Consider the following 27,591-nt stretch of genomic DNA (forward strand, 5'->3'; position numbering starts at 1 on the left):
AAATTAAATCTTTGTAAATAGATGTCCACGTGTGAGGTATTTGTCGTCTCAATATCATATCGATCGTAAAATAAAATATTAGCCTTTTCCATTCTGAAAGCAATAGCGTTCATACTAGAGGTCCACGAGATGGTTATTTCCCCTCGCATAGGCATACCGTTCTTAATTTAGGTCCGAGAATGGGTAGTTATCTTTCTAAAAGTTATATCGTACATTACAAAGGTACACGTGTGTGGTATTCCTTTATCAAAGTAATACCGTTCTTAATTACTGTTGTCCGGTTATCACAGTGGTTAGGGCACTCATTTCCCACCAACACGACGCGGGCGGGTTAGATATCCGGCCTGGGCGGTGTGAGTTTGGTTAGTGGTCACCAAGCCGGACAAGTGAGTGTTCTCCGGGTAGTACGGTTTTCCCCATATCACGAGACCACACTCTTGGGCAACATCATGCCAACAAGAGTGACTTAGTATTAGTTATAATAACTTTCTTAACTATCGTTGTTAAGTATATAGTGTTCAAACTAATAGTGGTTTATGTGTATGATACTCCGACTCCCAAGTTCATATTGTTCACAATTGATGTCCATGTGTGAGTTATTGCCCTTTTCAAAACAATTGCGGTGCGCTCGTGAGATATTCTCATTTTCAAAGACATCATAGTTGATGTCAATAAGTGAAGAATTGCCCTTCTCTAAATTTGGGCGCTTATAAAAGAGGTCCACGTATGAGTGTTTCAAATAAACATATCTTTCAGTATAGAAATCAACTGGTGAGGAGTTTCCCTTTTCAAATAGGTTTTACGTGTTAAATATTCCACTTTCTAGCATCATAACGTTCTTAGAAATACATCACATTCGATTACTTTTTATTTTTTAAAATACATAATCAAGTACATTAGTCGATACTTTTAAACTATACATTGTTTATTTGCTGAAGGCAGAATCCAAACGACACTGAACAAGGAAATAAACGTGTAAACAGCACATCCACAAATACAGACCACAATGCATCAAACCAGCTTTTCCTTTCCGATAACGAAATGCTATGTTCGAAATCATGCCTTGGTACAACTTTACGAGACCTTGACTTGGGGTAGTGTTAGGATAAAAACTGTGTAGGTACCAACAGAAAGTAGCCTCCTGACCTTGGAGTAGAAAATGTTAGCCACCTTGAACTTAACGAATCAAGTGTTCCTAGGGTTGACCAAGGTCATTTAGTACAACTATTGGGTCAAATGTCATCTCTTTGTCATACAACGGCACACCTCCTTTACACAGGTGCGGTGACCTAGATAGAGGAAGTTCAAGGTCGAGTAAAATTATTATGGTTCAAGGTTCATAAGACCTATCAGTATTCACATGAAAATGTCAACCGAACCCAAGAGTTATGGGAATTGATAAAATTAAAGGGCAACCGTAGAACAAACTTTGCATTTTCAACGCCAACCCCTTCATCGGTGACCTTAACCTTGACCTTATTAATTATAGAAGAGAGGTCATGTTCCTAAAATTGGTGATCACCTATGCAAATTTGGATTTGACCCCAGACAGTGGGGCATGGTTATTGTGATAAAACATGCTTCATAAAGGCTCTGTACAGAGCCTTCATAGAACGCTGTCTTTAAATAACACAACGATAACGGGTGCGGTGACCTAGTTAGAGAAAGTTCAAGGTCGAGGCAAATATTTATAGGTCAAGCATCATGAGACATATTTTCACACCAAACCTCCACATAAAGAGCTTACCCTAGCCTTTACTTATCGGCTCTTAAAACAATACAGAGACTTTTTAGAACGAGGGTCTTTATTGAACACCATACATAGAGATTTCAACTCTATGTATGCTCTACAGCGGCTCCATATAGTAGACAAAGGCTCTCGGCAACAGGATTTTGGCCAGTTTGCTGTATAAGGCCTAAGTGTCGTACAGGGGCTCTGTTGTTCTATCGAGGCTGACATCGTACTTGTTGTATAATGGCTCCAATGAGGGCCTCAAAAAGCAGTCTAGGGTTCACTTTGGTGTAGTGGGGTAGTTACTTTACATATCTGCTGTATAATGGCTCCAGCGTTGTATAGAGGCCTAAGTGTCGTATAGATGCTCTATTGTTCTACTGAGGCTTTATCAATCGTGCTTTATAATGGATCCGCGGTTGTACAGAGTCTTTTCTGCTGTATTTCGGCCTAAGTGTCGTACAGAGGCTCTATTGTTCTACAGAGGCTTTCATCAATTTTGCTGTATAATGATCTACTGTTGTATAGAGGCTATTCTGATGTATTCAGGCCTCAGTGTCATACAGAGGCTCTACTTTTCACTGAGGCTTATATCATATTACCCATATGTCCTTGATAGGCTTTGATGCGCTGTAGAGGCTCCAGTCACTGGCGCTATAAAGGTTTCCGTGTCCTATTATGGCTCCATGTGCATATGTACTACAGTGGCCCTGGTGCTCTACAAATTCCCTTTCTTACATGGGCCCACATGTTGTTTAAAGGCTCCAATGAGAGCCTTCATAAATCAGTGCTGTATAATGAATCCACTGTTGTAAAGAGGCTATTCCGATATACAAAGACCTTCGTGTTTTATAAAAGCTCTAATGAGAGTCCCCATAGAGCAGAATTTGGGTTGTTTTAATGTAGTTGGGTAATTACTTCACATAAGTAATGTATTATGGTTCCAGCGTTGTATTTAGTGTCGTACAGAGGCTCTAATATTTACTCCGGCTTTTATAATATTTGCTGTATGATGGGTTCACTGTTGTATAGAGGCTATTTTGATATAACTAAAAGGCCTTCGTATTTCATAAAGGCTCCAATGAGAACCTCCATAAAGCTGTATGTGGTTATTTTGGTCTAGTCGGGTAATTCTGTAATATCAGTGTTGAATAATAGCTACAGCGTTGTACGAAGGCTCAGATGTGTATTATGCAATAATGACTCTGAGAACATTTGTATATGAAAAAGGTTTTCTGCTATAAAGGCTCTAGTAAGTTATGACACATACTTGTAATAATATGTTCACCCTTGCGCCACGATGAGGCCAGCAGACTTGGCAAGGGAAACAGAAAAAGAATAACATATTATTTGTTTACTCTTTCTTAATTGCATTTTTATATGATTAGTTTTTGTGTAATCAATAACAATAATTTCATTGAAGGATAATTCTTAACAATAAATGAATAACATATTTTTTACTATAACTTTTATTGTATTTCTATTTTAATATGACTATATTTATGTGATTAATAACAATAATTTCAATATAACAAATCATAACCATTTAATTTCACAATATTTTTTTGAAGGTTTACATGTTGGAACCTTCAAATTTTTTTAAGTCAAAATTATAACAACCTTGATGGAGTACTCCGTCAATTCGTTCCATCGAACGACTAATGCTGGCATAAGTCGCAGATTCCCCCTTATTGCCGTTATTATGGGCTTCTTCCTGAGTGTGTTGGACAATTCAATCCCAATGGACCAGTCGTGAGAGAATTGACCCTCTGACTCCCGGGTCCTAGAACGTATCGACTGTTGTTGTTTGCCAGTAGCGTACTGGCACTCACACAGGCTTGTTCTTCAATACAGGATTTGCTCTCCTCAAACTGATGAGGTTGGTTGTCCAACCAATTGCACACTCTTTTGGTGTTGGGAGCATCCCTCTTTGAAATTGTCGGTGAGGACAATTGCCTTTTGCCTGAGAGCTGGATGTGTTCTCTACCGTCGAATTCCAGCTCTTCTGGAGGGCATAGCTCAATGGTGGGACCAGGTATTAAATCAGAGTCAAGAGACTAAGGGTCAAATGTAACCACAGGCTCAGAATTATCCGCCTCAAAAGAGGGGTAAAATTTGATAATACTTGAAGGAGGGCAAACATCTACGATAGGACAAGCTCCAGGAGGGCTAACGTCTTCCCCAATAGGAGAACAATGTGCTGCAACTGAAACTGTTGCAACAGTGCATGTCTCCTGAGCAGCGGTTGATAGTGGACATCAGGTGGTGCTTATGTGCCTCCTAGGTGTCCACGCTGCATTCAGTAGCCAACGCACGTATGGCCTTCTGTATGACAACGTTATGTACATACTGATCAGTATTAAGTTTCAGAACAGTTTGACACTTCTTTGTCTGCGACACTATTCGCTCTTTTGTTCACTGCTTCGAGTGGGTCTTTGACATGTACGAAACGGCCATTTTTTCTATTTGAAGGTTGTTGAGGCTGACGGCAGCTACGTTCCAACAAATAATGTGTACCTCGGACAGGACATTAAGCTGAGACTTATCCTAAATAAAGGTGGTGAGGAGTTTGGTAAGTGTCCGCTCAGCCTTATAGAATTACATATAAGGAATCCGTTCAACAAGTATACTACCTGTCTGAAAGCTCCATTTGATTTGTTATTGAATTATTTCGAATGAACAGTTTTGATGCCTGATGACTCATACATATTTGGTTTTATTAAAGAGGTATTTGATTGCTGATTATAACTGTTTGAAGAATTACAAGAAATACATCATTCATGCAGTTTTTTAGTAATTTGGAAAACTTATTTTTATAGTATGTCGGTAACTATGTTCTGGACACAAAACCCTTCTTAATAATACCACGGATAAGGAGTCATAAGGCATTCGTAGCTCACACTTTTGTGGGTAGGATCTGGATTTACGTTGGCCCTATTTCATTACGAATTAATTTGAAAGGCTTTTATGTTCAGAAAATAATATTACAAATAAGACAAATTATCTTGGAAAAAAATCCAAACTTGGTCACATTCCTTCCGAATTAACATTTTATTTAACATTTTCAGCTATAACAACTATATTCATGATAACACATTGTCGGTCATTTACGGTGTAAGTTTATATTCAGAATCCAATGCCCTTTAAAATGATATTAAACTTATGGGATAAATAGTTTTTGACATAAACACTGTGTTCAATAATATTTCCTTTACTCCAGTGCTGCCAACCTGGGACAAGACAGAACGCAAATCTTTGTCCGATTGATAGTTAAAGTTTGTTTTGTTGATGGTGTATATTAAGGTCAAGTGACAATATAGAAAATAAATATATCGTTATTCGGTTGATATGTTTGGTGATATCACTTGTCGGTGTGAGCGTTATCAAGCACCTCACCATGTTAGCGGAATCTAGTGATATGATCTTTTTGCTGGCAACACGAAGTAAACATAGGAAGAAGAAAGTGTCTTTAAAAGCAATAAATAACGAAATACATATTTGAAATAGGTCAATATGACCTGTGATTAAATTTGTATGTCCGTAAGTACACTTATCTTTGGTGATCAAATAAATTATTTTACATTGAAAAATAGTACTAGAGTATGACCTTATCGTAATTCAGTATGCCAACCTGATAATAATATAAGTAGTAGAAGTATTAAAATACCACCGAAAAACTAATAGTAGTTCCTTTTCCGGAAATGTATTTTAAATTACACTGGTAGATCATGCCAGCGTATAATTAATCTAAATGTGAACCAGCGAAGTAATATAACGAAAACAACATATTATACCATCCAGTTCGTAAGACGGTAGCTATGTAAACTTATTTTTTTCAAGTGTACGTTATCTTTACGTATGTAACCATACGTTAACCAAACTCGTATCTGGCTCCAAATTATTTAAAGCCATTCTGTTTCTTATTATAAGAATTATAAAAGCCCATTGTGTTTGTTCCTATATGTTAAGAGTATTATTTCATTATTATTATTATTATTATTATTATTATTATTATTATTATTATTATTATTATTATTATTAAGATAAACACAAAATTCTTTAATTAAATCAAGCTTTACTTAGGAATTTGGCTACGTGTTAGAGTTACTAAAGCTTGCATTTATTAAGAATATTCGATAAATATGCTCCAGGGTTATAAACGTCAAGGAATAATAAAATAAAATTATTAATTTCCTGGGCCTACACATCGATAGTTTATATTGACTAAATGAACCTAGGCAAAACAAATTCTCGGTGTTGGGAGACAGGGGGGTATTTATACAGTAGATGGGTTGCCACAGTCATGTCATTGGCGTTAGCCCTGTGTCATTAAACGGGGCTTTGTTTAAGACAAACTATACTGCAAACATTAATTTCTCAGCAGCGTTCATATGTCCGGTTATATGTCCGATTAGCGCAGTGGTTAGAGTGGTTGGTGGCCACCAAGCCGGACAAGTGGGTTTTCTCCGGTTACATCGCTTTTACCAACACTAAAAGACCACACCCTCGCGCAACATCGTGCCAACGAGAGTGACCTAGTATAAGTTATCATAACTTTCTTCACAATCGTAGTATGGTCAATATTAAGTGTTAAAGTAACAAAGTACACTTTTCATATTTGTAGGACCTGACAATTGGGGATACACTTTCCACACAGCAATCACAAAGGACAATGATCCTGATGCAGAACTTTTGCTACAATTATTCACTCCCGGACTAGGCACGGAGGTCAAGGTCGAAGGTCAACTAAGTGGGGAGGAGTTTACTTGTTACGCCAAGGTGAAGAGGGATGACGCGGTAAGATGGAATATGTTTTTATTATATATTCTGTCTCATGATACCAGCAAATACATCGAATTACCAAAAGCATATCCCAACTTTCACAACGCATTTTGATAACTTATTGTTAATAAATAGTATCGGCGATTCCTTGACACATAAGCTTCCATGGTGATGACATCTTTTAAAATCAGAGGTTTATTGTTTCCCATATTAAGGCTATTTCGCATATGTTACCGTTGTAGCAAATGAGTCCTAGTTTACTTATTCAACTTATAAACAACAACAATTAACTTTGATGTATAGACGATCAAAATACCGCAATAGCAAATGACTGCTACAATTTAATTAATCACATTAGGGTATCAAAACAAACATACACAGATTCAACATGAATAAACTAATTAATTACCTTTAGCTCATATAGTATTGTAAAATCATTCAGAATAACTTTAAATGAGGTTAAATGAAATCATTCATACGTATTAAAATTCAGGTGTGGCATTTTACATATACTGAACAAAAACAGTTATGTACTTGCCTTATGATAATGAGTCGTTTTGTGATCGATATGGAATAAGAATACAAGTTATACTTCGGAACAATAGACGGCATTTTATAGCGCATAATTTTACAATAAAACTTAGTTATTTAATTTAACACAACAGATAAGACACCCTACAGGTTACATAATCGACAAACATGATTTATTTATAGAGCAAAAATATAAACATTATATACAGCAAAACAAGTATCTGTAATTGTTGTTGCCTCAATATTTGGTAATAAGTGAATCGCAACAAAGTAAGCAGGAGGACCATGGTCAAAGTTTACGAATGATGAATAGGACACTTTGCCTTTCATGTTACGGTAATATTAATATTAATGCAAAACCGCCGAATGTTTGAAAACAGAAGCTTAACTAAGCAGAAAAATATGAAGTAAACATTAACATATGGATCAGCAAATCTAATATGTGATCGTGATATTCTATTGTTGTTTTAAATGCATTGAATATCTACGCGAAATAAGAATATAATGAAAGGCTAGTGTGATTTGAAAGTTTAAATTAAATGCTCGGCAAATGAATCTTATTTATTTAGAACTGCAGGAATCATTGTTTTCTTGTAAACCGTGCTCGCTATTTTACGCTCGGTTTTGTTTGTATCGGTCAGGTTACTTAAATAAATGACCTTGGCCTTGTTATACATATTTCATTCCATACGACATTCTTATCTTAACCGAGGTCGGCTAGTGACGAATTTAGTAATAGTGTTTACATTAACAATATATTCGCATTATGATTTATAGAAATTACTAGATATTTACTGGTTACTGAATTTATTGTTCCATCTAGACTATTAAGTGAATGAACGTGTGAGAGCAAACTATGCATATCTAACACTTGCGAACTGTTTGTATCAACATTGGTTATTTTTTTTATCATTTTGTCATTTTGGGTGAAATCGGAAGCTGGAGCTTAAATTAGAATTAGATATTGAGAAGCCATAGTTTAATGTTAAGAGTAATTTGTGACCATCAGAAAAAAGCCTGTCAACATCACATATGTCGAACGTATTAAGATATTTAAGCATTTCTCTAAGCACAATCATATATTCGATAAATGAAGTATCCCGAAATTTGAATGTGCCTTTGCTTCAGTCATAGGACGATCTTCCATATAAGATGAATGAAGTTATTATTTTTACAAATATCTGACATGTTTCGGCCAATAAGGTTAACGACTTTGCTGCGATACTCGCATTATCAGTTGTTCCATTAATCACATTGTATATATTCAAAGAATAAACACAAGCAAAAATGTACAGTTGCTTTTCAACAATATAAACTTGTATTATTTTGCAAGCGAACCATTAAATATTGAATCTAGATCTAATGTCGTCATCTTGCCAAAACAAACAGATGCAAACAAGCTTTGTTAATAATATTTAAGACTTCAAATTCGGTCATCCTTCGTAGTGTAGTTCAGATGAAAAACAAACATACAATCTGTTCGGACTTTATAAGTAATGTGTTTGTTTGGTCATTTATCTTACATACTTATAGCCAGTGGACAGATTCCTTTTGAAAGAAACAAAAACAAATAGTCTGGATCAACATCATTCAAATTTAACATTAACATTTAAGTAAATGTTATCAGAGATATAACTACTGTCTGGGTCGGATATGTGAAAATTAAATATACTCAAACCAAGGGGGTATAACCTTTATTGATTAAAGAATATCTACTTATGAATGTGAATAATATAGCCGAACAATAATAAACTATTTTTCGTCTTAATTTTAGGTTGAAATAAAGATTCCAAAGGCTTACGCAGATGAGACTACAGCTAGTTTCAACAATTGGGTTACTACAAACGGCGGAATAAAAGTGACGGCACTCCATGACCGAATAGGCGTCAAGGTATATCAAGATATTGAAGAGGATAAGAAACACCTTTTGTATATGTTCGAATTGTTTACGTTAGTTCCGTTCAGTTTTCAGGTTTAATTCGAGTCGAAGGTAGTTTGCAAGACTCTTTATGAGTACTAAACACTCATATAAAAAGATCTTTGTTATTGTGTAAAACGAAGTAAGTTAAGTCGATCAATTTTACTTAAAAAGTGCTATCGCTAAATTTTTATTTTAAAATAGCAAAATATTATTACTTATGTGAAACTACAGAAACAAGCTCAGTAGCAAAAAGTTTAAATATAAACCCGGTTAAATTGCACTAGGTAAACGCCAAAGACATGGAACACAAAAACAAAAAACTCCCAAACAAGAAACATGGAAGAACAGCACAAAACTCCACAAACAGCACAGTGCATTTATACTCTATATAAAAAAACTAGGTATTTTTATCAAAGAGTGTTAGGTACCGCCTTGGAACGGTCAGTAAAATGTTAAAGCGTGAATATTTTTAATGGGCATAATATAGCTTGATGCATAAAAATGTATTTACATTTAAAAGGCTGAACTTGATATATGCAAAAAGGAGTTTTATGTTTAAACGTTTGGCTATTGAGCTTGTTTCTGTAGTTTTTCACAAAAGTATTAATTTGAATTCATTTAACTTATCCGAATTTCATAATAAATCAACGAAACAACATACGCTTTTTGTTACTTATGAGTAATTTAAGTCTTTAGAGGTATATATTTTGAATTAAAAGCTAATTTGCCACAAAGTCCAATGTTCAAAGAAATTTGCCAACATATCGCCATGTCAGTGTTTCCGTGAGCTGAATATTTTACTAATAGCTCATAAGCCATCTAAAATTCATTTTATTATACCGAAACAAATTAAAATGATGTTTATGTTTTTTTAAATACAGGATGACATTTGTAACCATGAAGATTTTCATGTAAACCATCAATTTTAATCAGTAATCATTCTCCCTCTCGGCGGCTGTATATTTTAATTTTGAAAGGCGTTTAATTTAATCTTATAATTATCTCTATAAACAAATGCCTGTTTAATACATTCAAGATAAAGATTTAAATATAGCTAAATCAATACGGCTTCTTATTTTTGTTACCCTTTGTCCCTGGTTAAATATAATAACCATGACCTGCCATAGATGGAATAAAGTATTTAAGTTATACGTATATCCATAGATGGCCGATACCGTATGGGATCCCTGCATTGAAAATGAAATTGATGTATAATAATAGTTTGTATATGTTCTCACAAAGGTCATTCATAGACGACCTGGGACTTTCCTCGATGCAGGCCGGATAGTCCTACCAGACGATGCTATTGCGACGTTATCTTCTAGTTCAACATATGCCTATAGTTTGCATATATCTAACCGTGAGTAGACATATATATATACATAGACACATTACAATATATAAATATGAATTGTTACCTGACACTCTCCAAGGAATGTTAGTGATTTGTTCTCATTTTCAGTCACATCACAAACGATCAGAACAAATACACATACAACTATAATGTCAACATTTATTTACACGTCTTTTTCCACATTCATTTACATATACCTAGATACATAAAGCATAAAATATCACCAACAAAATAACAGAATATTTTTTCGAGCACATTTAATTGAATGTATTGGGGTTACCTCCGACATTTTACATTTTAATGTTTTTTTTAACCTTTTATAAGTTTTTACGGTATGCATCATACAATAAAAAAGCCTTTGCAGTTATGAAGTATTATCTGTACAATGATGAGATGCTTAGCGCCCCATCATTTTGTTCTGGCATTATTTCAGGACTTGATCGGAAGAGGATGAACATGTACTTAACTCAAACACATGTTTATAATCCCCACTTTATTTCTACCATCAATTTTCAGTTTAAATACGGAACGAAAGAAAAAAAATGCAATTACTTTTTCTTTTCTGCGAAATCGGCAATTCTGGACTTATTAGTAATTAGTAAGCCATACCCTTTCACTTCATATGGAAATTTAAGTGAAACCCAGGAAACAAATTTTCTCATTATTATAAAGGTGTTGGCAAAATAGAAAAGAAAACTTAAATAATTGATACAACTTATAGTACACGAACAGAACAGTATATGTTTTCATGTGATGTTAATAAGGACCCTTTGCCTTTAAAAAGGGTATATTTTTTATGTTAGACTACTGAATGTATCCATGTTGTTTTCATTGTAGTTTACACTTGACTTGTATGTTATTAGCTTATATACTTCTGATTTCAGTTAACACTGCAACATTTGGACTAGTTGCTTTTGAGGACTCCACTACTATCACAATAAACTACAATGAATATGCCCAATTCGCAGCCCTGGTAAAGTGCTACTGTCACATGATTCATATTTTATACAGCTTTAGTAATTGATATCATTCCTTTTTTATGAAACATATGTGGAAACTGAAGAAAAGAGTAAAACATCAATATTCACCAAACGAGTTTTGCCCCATTAAATGCTTATCTTAAGATAAAGTAGGTGCTACTACATGTTTGCTAAAGAAACTATTTGGTATTATGAATTTAATTAATTTATTATAATTCTGCATTGGCATAAATGTGGATAGGACCACAGTCACGCATTTTTACAGAATGTATCCCGTGATACAGTGCATCAATGGAGCTGGGGCAACTTACAGAGAACTATTTGCTACAATAAAAATATTGTTAATATCATGCAAAAGAACTTGGACCTGAATTTGCTCAGTCATCAGGTGGAAACAATTTAGTATTCGAAATTAACAACATCCTTAAAATATAACATCATGCCACTTGAGAATGCATGTACACTGGTTAATGTATGCATGTGTTTAATTTTACAGTTAATAAGAGCCCATTCGGTTTTCATTGAAACAGGAAATAAATGGTGTCAATGCAGAGGGTTCATCCGATGACGTCTTTCTTAATGAGTTCCAGGTGTTTGTTATTGTGAAAGGTGTCGTCATCAATGAAATCATACTGGAAGGAGACAGTAAGTCATTTATAAACTTAACGTTGGTACATTATAATAGGGGGCTTTGTGAATTGATCTCGGTAAAAAGATTGATCTACATATTTATTAATAACGCTTACTAATATGCATAACAATGACGTTGATAAACTATGGTAAATATGTCGGCTTTTCCGGCTAGACCATTTGTGTGCATACCTATTAGATAACGCCATAGGCTAGAAAAACTAAGATGCACAACATGAAGGTTACATATGTTCAATGTCCGGGTTTTTCCGCTAGGTGATTTTTGTGCATAGTTATAAATAACGCCATAGGCTAGCAAGACTTCTCTGTATATTAAGGAATTTACGGAACAATGTTGAATCTGTCGGTCTTTCGATCTAGGAGTTTTGTTTGCATAATTGTAAGTAGCGCTAAATGATAAAAACATAGATGTATGACAAGGATTTTGCATATAAAATGGTTCTTCCCGCTAGAAGATTTGTGCGCACTCAAATAAATAACGCAATACGAACGTTACGAAACTTTGTTGAATGTGTTCTTCAAGCTTAGAGATTTATGTACATACTTATAAATAATATTATATGCTTGCAAAACAACTTAACTGTAAAATATGGAGGTTGGGAAACTGTGTCCAATGTCCTGGTCCTTCTCGCTATAGAGTTTTTCGTATACTTACTAATAAGTAACATGGACTTTAGGAAAATGTGTTAGATTGTTTGGCTTTGGATTATTTTGCAATATTATCAAATTATCCCTCATTAATACGAAACAATTCTACTGAAACCGTTTATGCAATGTTCAGTCTGTTTATTTATAGGAGTTCCACTGGAATAGTTTATATAATAGTATGTCTATATAAATATTGTGTATCTAGAGAAATAAACGATTAAAACTGCTAAATAAATCATTCAATTGATTTACTTATTACGTCCAGTTAGTATTTTATGTATAACCTCCCTTATATAAATCATACCATAATAGTAGCTTTATTAAGGTGTTATTTGCAAACGTTATTCATGCAAGTAAAGAATTAATTGTTCATCATTATATATAATCATAGAAAGTAGATCGAAATAATTATGATATGCCCTTAAACAGTATTGCATCTTTTTTAATGTATGACTTACCTTAAAAACAGAATACTAAGAAATTAAACATGTATTGCGGGGGCATTGTAACGCTTTATCAAATAAGCACACTACAGGTTTATGCTAACACATGTTGTTGATTTGAATGTTTAGTTTAGTGATCAACACAGAAAATGGATGTACAGTTTAAAACATATTAGTCTTTATGTAAAAAAGTGAAAAAAGAGCCAAAATTACGAATATCTTTTTAACTGTACACAAACCATATGCTTTTTTAAGCTTTGATCACTAGTTAAACATAAGGTTGGCCCCTCCCCTATCAGAGGATTGATTAGATAATTATTAATAACGAAACAAAACATGTTTTATCAAGGGCTTGGATTGCCCTCATTTAAAAACTCATGCTTATTTCATCAGTATAAATATTATATACATATAAATGGTGTAACAAAGTGAGAGTAGATGAACAAGCCCGTCCATTTTGAAAGAATATTTCATTTATAAATATAATTGGGAACAAGCTAAGTGGCTGCTACGTAATAATATCCGTTTTAAGAGGCACAAGGATCATGTCAAACGTGTATGCAAAATAAATCCTTATTTGTAATAGTTTGATAACCGCATTTGCATACACAGCGAAACAGTGTTTTAAAGTACTTATCTAATGAACAATATCCTTTATTGAATGACTTCTTTTTGAGGTCAAAGAAAGGACAAGGTGTGCACTTTGGGCCTAACTACTAGTTTATGAATACTAGCGAAACAACAGTTGACTGAGTGGTTAAATCGTTAATCGTTAATCGTTAAATAAGTACATAGCAGTAGTCGAAACATGAAACAGTTTTGTTCAAATTTGAAAACGTAATCCCAGTCGTCTAAAACAATAGAATTAAGAAAAAACACAACAACGAAATTATGAATTTGAGCTGTCAATGGAAACAATAAGGAAATTGGCTTGAAATTAAACCATGTTATAAATACGGAATTGCACTCTCGTTTAGCTGCAATTCGCAGCAATGAGAGATAACTTCTTCTACTATAATACAATTAAAAAAAACAGGGACTAGCCGAAAAGCCGAACAATCAATGACCACCCTGTGTGGAGACACAAAGTAAACGGCAAAACGACATTGGACGAGATGCAAAAACGTATGAACACCACAAAACCTTCATTCATTTAATCAAGAAAAGGGGTACTTATTTGAACGTTCGGGCAAATACTGTTTTTTGAAGCCCTGGTCGATTAATGGGAGTTAAGTTGTAAATATGCGTATTGCCTCGTATTTGTCCCATCATTTATCAATGGCCGTTTAAAGTCGAAACATTGTCAAATTTTGAAAAACAATGCTAGAATTATACATTCTTGTTGTGTGCTGTTTGTGAATGTGTCAGTTGGTGTAAGGTGATTCTGGCTTTGGCCAAGTGCTATCGAACTTTGGATGTTGTGTTTCAAATGAATTCATCAACTGGTATTACTTAAAGTTACCCCGTTGGCGATCTCATAAGCACTTTTTGGCCTCAGTCACACATTCACAATGTTTATTGCCGCCCTTGATAGGACCGTTTCCGATTCAAATCTTGCAGTTTCTTACTGATTGTGTCTATATTGTGCCCAGATCTTAGGTCAGCGTCTGTTTACAGTTGATTTCTGTCGGGATAATGTGGATGATGTCGGGACATATAATGCATATATGTACCAAGCCAAATGTAAATATAGGATCTGGGTCAATATCTGATATAAAAATTAAGCTAATATTATGGGCAAACGTCATAGACTTCATTCACTCCATTGGTCAGTTATTAATAGCAAGTACTCCGATAAGCTAAGCCACGAATGAAATGAAATTGATCAAACGTTTTACAAACTATAATCCGAAATTACCCTAGCATTGACGATAGTAAAATGAATATGGGACCAATGCTTACTACATGTAACAAGCATTTTTTGGGGTTCCTTACAAGTCAGAAGGTCGGCCTCCACGATTTGAATCGGTACACATTTCTATTTACACAAATTATGTACTATCACCTCATTGAACGTATTCTATTGTTGCTTCAGAACCATTTGGTGTTTTCGTCGAAAGCGGTATTTTTACGACCGCATCACCGGATAAGGCAGTTGGACTCCAGGTATAATATACTTTCTCATTGATCAGCTTTCAAAATGATCTCTTACATTACCCACGCGACACAAATTGATATGAGCCATATTTTATTCACGAATTGTTTTTCAATTTGCATCTCGCTGTCTCCTTTTTAAACAGATAAAATGTATTTAATGTATAAAACATTCTTGACAAAGTTACATGGTTTCGATGTTCATTACTTGAAATGCTTGACGGGAATGATTACTATACATCATATAGTCCTTAATAAAACGGTAATAGCAACGTTAAATTTATTACCTTGGTAAGTGGTATAGCGGTCAAAATGGAATCCCTAGTACATGGAAACTCACTTCCCTAGCTTGGTAACCACCAACCCTAGCAAACAAGCGACAAGGCCTTGAAGCGAAATCTGGACGGCTTGATGACACCAGAGAGCTTAATTGTTATGCCGGCATAACAAATATTGTCGTTTGATTTCTCGTGTAATCTTATATTTTGTCGGCAAAACAAAATTTGATAACGGTTGCTTCTTATCATTGATGTTATGCCGGCAGAACGATTCCTTACATATTTTTTTATTTTGCAAGTACCCCCTCAAAACCAATATGCTCAATTGACTGAATTAATATAAATATTTGGCAGCATGTATAATAATTATTAAGGGAAATATTTGCTTTCATTTATAATATAAGTTTTTGATATTTGTTGTAAAAAATCAAATTTCATCACAATATTTGTTTTCAGTTCTTACCTAAGCACACGGCCGCTCTACGATACGTCCTTCCGTTTCCAGACACGTACGATTTCATATACACTATTGACGACCCAGTAAATGACCAGGGGCTGACAATTGAAACTCCAGGTAAGATACAATGCATTAAATTAATCTATCGGAAGCATAATAATTGTCTGTTGAGCTGTTGACTGTATCCCTTTGAATTGCTGAATTAAGACAACAATGTTTTCAATAATAAAGCAGTTTCATGTGCTCTTGAACGACCTTTTTCTTCTGTGTAATATTTCGGAAGAGACGTGCGCATGCGCACTAGGATACTGTGTATATGAAATCCGAACAAACATTGTCTAATGGAGAAACTTTAAATGGGTTTCCATATATTACATGATATATAAACATAAAAGGTATGCAATAACAAATCAATTATGAAGATGCTATGTATTTTTGATTGTTTGCCAAATAATGCCAAATCGTGAAAATTGACGAATGTTTTTATCATCGCCAATTCAGGTAAGATACGTTCAAATATGATAATAAGATATTGTAAAAGAAGAAATACTATCATATAACACATGGACTATTCGAATAAAACATATTCTTATAATACTGTAATGTTAAGAAATCTAAGCAAGATTATATATTAAACCATTTGTTAACCTGATAACATTTTAGTAGTACTATGTCGTGAACGGTAGAATACCAAAGATGTGCGTTTACTGGCTGCACCATCGGAATAGATGTATATTAATGTCCTTGTTTCAATATTCTTTGACACTCTCCAACAACCTACGGCATTAGTGGTATAAACCATTATAGCTTACTTAAACAAATTAGCTAAAATAAAACAGAATACGATTATTGCAACGTTTAATTGATAAGTTGCAACCTTTCTATTTAATTTTATATGATTTAAAGGTGTACAAATATGTACATATCATTGACTTTCTATTTTCTGGTCTCCAATTATCAGCGTATTGTGTATTAAGAGAGTATTTTATATACAGAGAAAGAAACAGTTTAAAAAACATAAGACTATAACAAATTCCCTTACATGTGATAAGAAGGCCGAAAGCGTAATCCGAACATAGGTTGTGTTTCAAAACGAAGTTTAATTTTTGTGGGCGGCTACGGCAGATGATTTTTCCCAATTTCAGTTAATTAAAACATGTTGAAATGTATCTTTACGCTGGAACTCTTGTGTGCGTAGTAAAAATAATTTGCCTATACCTAATTATGTGAAAATTCGTGGTTGTCATGGGTATACGCGCAGTGATTCAAATTATGTTAATAGTCAAATTGTTCTTTAAATAGAGGAGAGTGCAAAATTATTTGGTGAATGCAACGTGAACACTTTTTATGGTGTCATTTAAAGTTGGAAAGAATTATTTTAGATGTTAACTATTGCCACCAAACAATGTTTCCATGGCGCTACATGCAACGGTCTTTAACAAGGAGAGTGTTACAATAGCGGCCGCTTGGGTAGACGCAACGCTGTTGTGGTTTTTACAGTTTTATTGTGTAAATTACATATCATATCACTGTTGAAGTGTCCACTGTCAACCTGACTGACTTCGTCCCATAAATACATTTTAAAAAAGAAACACATATTATATATATATTGCGAAACATAATTTACATATATTTTGGAATGTCTATACATATGTATTTGGAATAAATAATAATAAGATGCCTTAAATGTCTTATTAACACATTACTAGGAATGGCTGTGCAATCCAGAAAATAATATAAGCATAGACATCCTGATATACATGTACTCTTTAAATGAATTAAAATAAAACCTAAACAAACAATATATGTATCATACACGTATAGTTCTTTAAACATACAACATATATCAAGGAAAAGGCCCTGACAGAAATGTCAACAAACTTACTTAGGAAATGCTCCTTCAGACTCGTTCAAACTATTCCCCTGTGATAGGCAGTGTAGGGATGGTTACTCTGTAACTGGTTATCTGGTTATTTGCTGCAAACATGCATATCAGTATTTAAGTTTTTGTGAGACATAAGATAAACTAAGAGATTCGATTGCCCAAGTTTCCGAAAAAAATGAACATATAATTATTTTAAATAGAACCGTTATTTAAACTTGGAAGAAGAGACCAATTATTCATTTCAACTTATGAAATATAAAAAAAAAAACATGAATAGGATGCAAACTTACTTCGATACTATAAGATATATTTACTGTCTATAATTTGAAAAACTTCTACAATAGAAAACCGGAATCGGAAGTACAACTACCGTTAAAACGCTACCTTACTTCCTGAAAACTACAACCGTACTGTACAAGTACAGGTCACACATAACCATAAAATATACGGCCTGTAGCAGGGGTAATTGTGTGATGACAATGAAAAAGGAGTTCCATACGAAAACTTGTTTTATCTGTGCCGTTAGGCAAGATAAAAAATTCCAGCATGGTCATTTTTTTGGATCTACTTATCGCTAAAAAAATTCATTCGAAATCGGCAATATTCAAACAAGTGCATGGAAGTTTAAGTATATGGCTGTATAATTAGCTTTGGTTCTCGTTCACAGACTTTATGTAGTATTGCCGTTCTAGAATAGACATGGAGATTCCGTATGAAAATTTATTTTTCAAAATGACTTTCCTTTTTTCGCTATATTTTGCACTTGCCTTTTAACTCTAGCATTGATTGTGCTGTCATTTGGTGTAACACAAATGTTTAAGTGCCGTAAAAAGAAAATAGTAAATCGCGTTTAAAACTATTTAAACAACGCTGCTTGGAGCAATTTCATGAACAAGAGGTATACATGACGTCAGTCCGCTGCTTTCAAACGTCATTTCACGGGACGTTCTTAACAATGTGAAAGGAATTCTGCAAACTTTCAGTAGACTAGTAAAACATTTACTGTTTAAGAATAAGATAAAATGCGTCCATGTTGACATTTATTATAAACTTGTTCTTGCAAATAAGACTATAATTACAATTTCCACAATCAAGCCACATACAATCGGATTTAAACGATTAACATTCACATCGTTTTGCAGGGAATACCTTAAATAGAATACATTCATAATATTCAATATATCACAGTTAGAACAAATTCATTAGGCACTATGGTAAACGTTTTTACGAACTAAAGTCACAATGATAATTTTGCCTGCGTGTGCTGCCCGTTCAATATAAATAACATGATTGCAGGCTCAACAGTGACACGAACAGAGGGCAGCCAAGTTTTCACAGAAGGACAATTGCAAAGTACATCAGATGCGATAGAGATCAGGTCGACCAACCCAGTACATGTGCAAGCAGTCGTCCCAAGTAAAATATATTTTTGACATATTATCGTATCCTTAACCTTAAAATCACAAAACACTTATATTTGAGATGCCATCATTATTAGTGGTATTTTGTCAAGAAGTAATTAGGACATTGAAATAGTGTGCTTGCATAATTATTTTATTATTAATTTTAATGTTTTCCTCTGCATGATACTGTTTATATTTAGATTCATGTATTGTGATTTATTGTATTATTTATTTGAGTAATTCAAATGATGATGCTCGGGTATTTTAGTATCGGAAGTATTTATGTACGCCGGCTATGTGTAGGACATGCATCACGTCTCGTTTAGCGTATAAAGCCCGCATTCCGAGCTCGACGTGATACAAAAAGTGACCTTCTACAAACCGACAATACTAACTTTCAATAATATATTCTTTCATTCAGGGGAACGAAATATACTTACTCTATATACTCTACAAAGCGACATGGACGTTAATTGTACAAAGCGACATATACTTGCTTTAAACAAGACGGAATATATCAACCTTCTACAAAAGGAGTCATATTCCCTTCAGCAAGACGACATATACATTCCCTCAACTAGACGATTCATACTACAAAAGGCATAAAACAATCCACAAAACAACATTTATTTACCTATTACAAGACAACATATCCTTATCTACAGCAATACAACATGTGCTTAACTTCAACAAGACGACATGTACTCACATTCAAAAATACGACATACTAGCTTCAATAACATATCATATATTCACCTTCAACAATACGACAAACTACCTTCAATATCAAGTTATATGCCTACCTTTAACAATACGACATGCTGCCTTTAATATCAGGTCATATACTGACCTTCATCAATACGATATCCTAAACTCCAATATCATGTCATATATTTACCGTCAACAATACGACATCCTACATTCAATATCAGTTCATATACTGACCTTAAAAAACACGACATCCTACCTCTAATATCATGTCATATACTTACCTTCAACAACACGACATCCTACCTTCAATAGCAGGTAATATGCTTACCTTCAACAAGACTACACCCTACCTTCAATATCATGTCATATGCCTACCTTCAAAAATACGACATCCTACCTTCAATTTTATGTCATATGCCTACCTTCAACAATACGACTAGCTACCTTCAATTTCATGTCAAATACCTACCTTCAAAAATACGACATCCTACCTATCCTACCGTCAATGTCATGGCATATTCTTACCTTCAACATGACGATAACCTACCTCCAATATCAGGTCATATTCTTACCTTCAACAACACGATATCCTACCTCTAATATCGTGTCATATACTTATTTTCAACATAACGATAACCTACTTAAAATATCATGTCATTTTCCTACCTTAAACAATACGACATATAATTACCTTAAGCAAAAAGAAATATTTTAATTGCAATATGACGAAAATTCGTACGTATAACACTATTTCTTACTCAGACTGGGGATATATGGGCCCTAGTGAAGAGTGTTTGTTTTATTTAGTGTCATCAAGCTAATGCATACTACGGAAATATCCGTCACTTACGTTTTAACTTATTCGGGAATGTTCAAGATGAGAGTTTGGTTGTGCACACAAACTAGTTTAAATATTTATGCGAAAAGCTACAGAAACAAGCCCAGTAGCAAAATGTTTTAACCCGGTTTAATGGCACTGGGAAAACGCCAAAGACATAGAACATAAAAACAAAAATTCACAAACAAGAAACAATGAAGAACAACACAAAACTCCACAATCAGGATTGTTAAGGATTGTTAAACCCCCAAAATAAATCAACATTTTAATGACCATTCCAAGACAGTACCTAACAATCCCTGGATAAACATTCATAGTTTGTTTATATAGTATAGTTGTACAGAGTTGTTTGTGGAGTTTTGTGCTATGGTTTCATGGTTCTGGTTTGTGATTATTTTTTGTGTTTTACGTATTTATCGTTGACAATGTGCCATTTAAACGCGAGTTATGTTTATAATTTCGACGTGTTTTTGTTGTTTTCTGTAGTATTTCTTACTAATATTAATGCCATTCATTATCATAGTATAACTCTTGTCATATATTCCGTCCGTAATTAAATAGCTGTTAATTGTGTTTTAAGCAACAGCATCACAAGATGCGGATGATCGTGCGGGTTTTGTCCTTCCCTCCATTGAACAGTGGTCGCCAAGACAATATTTTTACGCGGAGGAGGGAAAGAAATACGACCTTCATTTCGTCTCATACAAAGGCAACATGGCAAATATAAAGGTTAGAAGGTGTAAAGTACACTTTCTTATGTTTGCAAATTTTTAGACTATACGTAATACTATGGGAATACAGAATTTATTGACTCTTAAATTCTGCGCTTGCATATTTCAAATCATCTTTTTATTACCACATTTTCAAATATATGTGGCATGGTTGTACAAAATAGTGTTTGCAGATTTATAATGATTTCGACATAGTATAGTTAGTTCTTGTTATAGAATTTCTTCAACAAAATTAAAATGATGTTATCAAAAGCTTGAATCCCACTCTTAGTCTCAAGACGTAAATAGATACAAACTCTTAGACTGAGTATATGTGACGAAAATGATGTTGGTAAAACTCGTAGTCCGATTCAATTTGAGAAGGTAATGAATGGTATTGGTAAAATACAAGATCAAACTCCTTTGTTTGTGATATTGTTAACACTCTTGCATACAAGCCGTATCCGATAATGGTTAATATCGTGGTCAAATTCCCATGCATGTGAGCCTTAACTGATACTGGTAAATCTAATGGACCCATCCCCTTGTATGTAAGCCGTATCTGTTGTTGGTAAAAAGTCATTTACCCATCTTCTTGCCTGTGAGCCATTACTATTGTTGGTCAAGGTGGTCCCAACCCCTTGCATTTGAGCCGTAACTTTTGTTCGATTCCTTCGCATATACTAGTAAGCCGAAACTTATTCGGTAAGACCCATGGACCCCTACCCTCGCACGTAGGCCATAAGTTATATTGGTGAAACTCATGGACCCATCCCTTTGTCGGCGAGTCATTACTAAAATTTGTAAATCTCGTTGACCTATCGTTTTACATGTATAGCGAAATTGATATTTGTAAATCTCGTGGTCCAAGCCTTAGGCATGTAAACCGTAACTGATATTGGTAAAACTCACTGACCCATCCCCTTGCATGTGAGCCGTTATTAATATTGGTTAATCGCATGGCCCAATCCTCTTGCATGTAAGCCGTTACTATTGATAAAATAACTCATGGGCCGATCCCCTTGTTGGTGAGTCGTAACCAAAATTGGTAAACCTCGACTACCTATCGTTTTGCATGTATGGCGAAACTGATATTGGTAAATCGTGTGGTCCATATGCCTTTGGCATGTAAGCCGTAACTAATATTGGTAAAACCCATGTACCCTCCCATTTTCGCCGTAACTAATATTGGTTAATCGCGTGGTCCAAGCCTTACGCATGTAAGTCGTTACTTATATTGGTGAAACTCATAGAACCATCCCCTTGCATGTGCGCCGTTATTAATAATGGTTAATCGCATGGCCAAATCCTCTTGCATGTTAGCCTTTACTGATGTTGGTCATGGACCGATCCTCTTACTTTTTTTGGTAAAACTCGTGAACCAATTCCCTTGCATGTTAGCCGTAACTGATATTGGATATACTCAAGGACCAATCCCCTTGCATGTAAGCCATTACTGATGTTGACGAAACACATGGACCGATCCATTTGTCGTTGAGCCGTAATTGATATTGGTAAATCTCGTTGAACTATCGTTTTGCATGAATTGCGAAACTGATTTTGGTAACTCTCGTGGTCCAAGCCTTTAGCATGCAAGCAGTTACTAATATTGGTGAAACTCACGCACTCTCCCATTGCCTATGAGCCGTTAGTAATATTTGTGAAACTTACGGACCCATCCGATTGCCTTTGGGCCGTTACTAATATTGGTAAAAATCATGGATTAATCTCATTACATGTGGGCCATAACTGAATTGGTAAAACGCATAGATCAAACTCTTTGCATGTAAGCCGTTACTGATGTTGGTAAATCTCATGGACCCATCCCCTTGCCGTTGAGCCGTGTCTTAAATTGGTAAATCCCGTTAACCCATCCTTTTGCATGTATGGCTTTACTGATATTGGTAAATCTCGTGGACCAAGTCTTTTGCATATAAGCCGTACCAGATATTTGTAAAGCTCGTGAAACGTTTTGCATGTAAGGCTTAACTGATATCGGTAAAACTCATAGACCCGTCCCCTTACATGTAGGCTAATTACTAATATTGGTTAAGCCCGTGGATCCGTTTGCATGTAGGCATAAATGATATAAGCCAAACCCATAGACCAAACCCCCTGCATGTTCGCCGTAACTAAATTTATCAATCTCGATGACTCATCCTCTTGCTTGTAAGCCGTTAATGTTGTTGTTTTTGGTAAAACTCGTTGACCAATTCCCTTGAATGTGAGCCGTAACTGATATAGGTAAACTTTGTTGAAACACTAATTGGTTTCATTTGTTATGTAAAATTGTAAGAGTTGCCAGGGGTGCCCCGATCCCTGGTAGCGCATATGTTTCGGGGAAAATAAAAGGGATTTCATTAAAGTCTTAAAAAAAAGAAGAATTTTAACGATTCCAGATTTCACACTTAAGCTAAAATATGTTTATTGTTTCTAAAGATGCTTCTGTAATACTGAACTCTGTTGTAAATAAGAGAGCAAAGCAAATACTTAATCTCAAATTATTTATTGGTCTGGAATAAAACATAATGCTATGTATACAATCATAATGCGATAGTTCGACCCTGCCTGAATGTGTTATGTTTTTCAATCGTAGTTAAATTTTTGTAAACTATGCGATGTGTTTAATAGACGATAGCTTGACTGTGTCAAGAGGACAAGAGAATTTGCCTTTGACATAAAGGTTGAGTGGCGAGCAACTATACTACTAACTATATTGTCATCATAACTTAATTTTTCAAATCTAAATCGTTTTTTTTAAAGATCAAGCTTGGGACTATCGCAACGTCACTTGGTGTTTCTACTTTGGGAGGCGTAACAGGCTTTGCAACATCGGAAGTAACTCGGGTACAGAGTAAGTCATTTTTTTTCGTCAAAGGCGTTTCTGTTTCCTTCTGTTTATTCTTGGTTCATGAGATGTAGTGCAGTGCCCCTGTGGCTAAAAATTATAACAACAGAACACAAAAAAAATATGTAAATAAACGATATTGCGTAGTGTTTGTTTAATATGGTATAGACAATTTCGAAGGTGCTAAATGAGATAATGAATGAATAATGATGAACAATTGTAAAATGACAGAATGGAGCACAAGTAATAATTGTATATCGATAAAAATCATTGAAATTGATCACTTTTAAACTTCAAACAAGCAAAATGACAATAAACGGACATCCTCAGAATCACGTTTTTTGACGAACTTATCAAATCTTATTACTGACAAAAAAAAACTTATCCCAACTATTTTTAAGGAAGCTGAATGGTATAGCACTGTTAAATATAGGAACAAGGAACATAATATAACATAATAATAATATAATAGGAACATAATGATATAGGAACAAAAGTCCAGGGTCTGGCCTTCGACTGCAGAATTATAGAACTTTTAAAATGAAATGAAAATAGAATTAAAAAATCACTCAATATAGTGGTTCTTTAAAAAACGACAATTTTACTCAGCCACAAAAATGAAGCGTCATTACAATATTCCAAAACGACAAGGACATAATCAATAACTTTACTTTATTATTTTTTTTACTTTACTTTTTATTTATTCTTAATAGATATTTCTTTTCGAAACACTGATTATAAATTAACGTTTAAAACATTTGCCAATATGATACTTTGAACGAGCTATTCATTTTGTAAATGATGAAGATATGGACGGCCTTACATTTTTGGACTACAAAAAAGCATTCGACAGTTTAGATCACACAATTATGTCAAAACGTATTCAATTTTTTTTTCGATCTAAACAACATGAAAATAATTCGTTTAATTCATGAAAATGCAAAGGCTTGTGTAACCAACAACGGCTATTTTTTTAATATTTATGCAAAAAACTAAAACAACTTGTTTGCCTATAGTGTCCCTATATCCGTGTTTATTTCGTATTTATATTTGTCAGGCGAAAGCGGCGTCGGCACAAGATTTGAATATTATGAGCATATAGATTTTGAAGTAACTAACACGGACGACTATCGGACTGAAAGTGGCCTGGTCGAGTTTCAAGGTAGGTAAAACTACGAAAAATGCATCACGAACAGTTTACCATTGCTTCTCCCTCCACAAACGCATGTCAGAACGGTTTACCATTGCTTCTCGCTCCACAAACGCATGTCAGAACGGTGTATATTTTGGTATTCATTGAACCATTTTCAGTAAAAACAATCACTAAATGCAATAACCCTTTACCTGAGTGTTAGTTAAATTTGTTTATTGTGCCTTCTTGCAGCCGCCCCTAACATGCCGTTTATGCTGATTATTTTCGAGAAAAGCTCATCTGGGGTCCTGCACGAAGCCTACCTGGGTTTCGGTATAAGATTTCCACCAATTAACTCTGTAAGTGTTAAATGATGAAGAAAAAACGAACTAGGGTTAACTCAATTCATGTGGTTGCTTGTTTTTAATTTAATTACAAAATGTCAAATGTTGCTTTAATTGGTTTCTTGAAACAATTCGTATTCCGACAATGAATCCTTTGGAAGGGATTATCTATTAATAACGGATTCTCGAACTTGCTTTTGAGCCTGCATAGTCTAGTTGATTCATATATTGGTCCATTACGTCACACTATGATAATATACGAAACTGAGATGTATGAAATAAAAAGCGAATTCATTTATCCGGTCTCAGTTTCATCCTTGTAAAAAACTTGATTCATAACGCATGAAGAATTTCTTTTTCTCAGACTTTTAAAGCGTACAAAGGATCATAATTTTGTTTATTTGTGTTAATCGATGTCTACCCAATTTTAAAGTAAAACATTATTATTGCAATCTCGATGAACGGAACATATTATTATGCTAATGCTTGTTTAGTATTTTCTTTTGTATATTGTTAAGTAATTATTGAAGTCACGTTTCTCGCTACATCGTTTTCAAGCAAAACATATATTTTACGAACACATTATTGACAAGTCTTTTCTTTCTAATGCTTTTGTTAAAAACATTAATTTAAAAGATGCACTCTTACTCGCTAATAAGATGTACCCCAATGAATACAATCGTTTTAATATACCGATAATTATAAATCAATATCGAAAACAATGGTTCGTACGAAGGATACCGTGTTTAATTTGAGATGCAGAAAACACGGTTTTCTTACCTTATGAGAATATAGTTTATCACTTTTAATCGTTTAACACAAACCCGTCATTTAATATTTGTGCGTTATCACCTATTAAATACATGGTTACAATCAGTATTTAATATTTTCCAAAATGCATAAATAAGTATGAAGTTAAAGGCTCATCACTCAAAACTCATGCTTGATATAAGTGAGTATATACTGATTTTAAATAACGGCCTCAAATTAAGATTTTCCAATGAATGTAGCTTCAGCCTAAATAAATAGTTTCATAACGATATGGAATATTTTCATATTGAAAGTCTTTCGGTAAAAGAATTTATCCAACTCGTTACACATTGTATGTAAATACAAATCGCCCAGATCGTTTTATACTCATTTTATTTCTCTATGACAACTGTTGCAAATTGTTTATCTTGTATATCTTGTAAACGATACAGTTTAAACTGGAGAGATACGCAAATCAAACGATAACCTATTTATTGTTTAAAGGTGAGGGTACTTTAACACACACACACACACACACACACACACACACACACACACACACACACACACGCACACACACACACACACACACAATGCATATTTCGTAAAAACACACACTATTAAGGTAACTGGCTTTGAACCGTAAACGAAAATCGGAGTTCACTAGCCAGGGGTTTTAAACTTTAAATTGGTTCACGAGAATACCACTTTACACATAAATGACATAATAAATAATTCTCCCCCTCAACAATTAACAGTGCACAGACACAACAAGCGATCATACCTTTTCTCCCCAATTTGCGGATTCCTTCTCCACGAAGCCAGGCGACCTCTTAGATAACGACTGCGATGGATTTACCGACGAGGAGATGTTGAATGGAGTGGGTAAGACGGTGACATGTTTTCCGTCTCTCTTAGTTTTTTCCCCAAATATACAGCTTTACTTTTTAAGTCAGACCAGTTTGACCTACACCTATCAGTAAGGATTGTAACAAAGGTGCAACGAAGTAGGTACAGAGGATATAATTAAATTTCAGTACAAAATCAATAATGAGTTCAAGAGGTGAATTAAACTGCGATATGACACTTAGGCCACAAC

The 27,591-nt window shown here is 34.4% G+C and overlaps 1 protein-coding gene across 1 annotated transcript in view; it reads left to right on the top strand.

Annotated features, from left to right (window-relative positions):
- LOC128244700 (uncharacterized) overlaps nucleotides 1–27,591 on the top strand; it is a 64,557-nt gene that overhangs the window by 22,601 nt on the left and 14,365 nt on the right. Inside the window, exons 7-20 of the mRNA XM_052962742.1 lie at nucleotides 4,205–4,304; nucleotides 6,357–6,529; nucleotides 8,820–8,936; nucleotides 10,209–10,326; nucleotides 11,205–11,293; nucleotides 11,831–11,945; nucleotides 15,078–15,148; nucleotides 15,871–15,988; nucleotides 19,053–19,172; nucleotides 21,289–21,437; nucleotides 24,182–24,272; nucleotides 25,324–25,428; nucleotides 25,651–25,757; nucleotides 27,251–27,377. Coding sequence (XP_052818702.1) covers nucleotides 4,205–4,304; nucleotides 6,357–6,529; nucleotides 8,820–8,936; nucleotides 10,209–10,326; nucleotides 11,205–11,293; nucleotides 11,831–11,945; nucleotides 15,078–15,148; nucleotides 15,871–15,988; nucleotides 19,053–19,172; nucleotides 21,289–21,437; nucleotides 24,182–24,272; nucleotides 25,324–25,428; nucleotides 25,651–25,757; nucleotides 27,251–27,377 — 1,600 coding nt within the window. The remainder of the gene's footprint in view (nucleotides 1–4,204; nucleotides 4,305–6,356; nucleotides 6,530–8,819; nucleotides 8,937–10,208; nucleotides 10,327–11,204; nucleotides 11,294–11,830; nucleotides 11,946–15,077; nucleotides 15,149–15,870; nucleotides 15,989–19,052; nucleotides 19,173–21,288; nucleotides 21,438–24,181; nucleotides 24,273–25,323; nucleotides 25,429–25,650; nucleotides 25,758–27,250; nucleotides 27,378–27,591) is intronic.

Source organism: Mya arenaria, chromosome 8 (genome assembly GCF_026914265.1).
Source record: "Mya arenaria isolate MELC-2E11 chromosome 8, ASM2691426v1".
NCBI lineage: Eukaryota > Metazoa > Mollusca > Bivalvia > Myida > Myidae > Mya > Mya arenaria.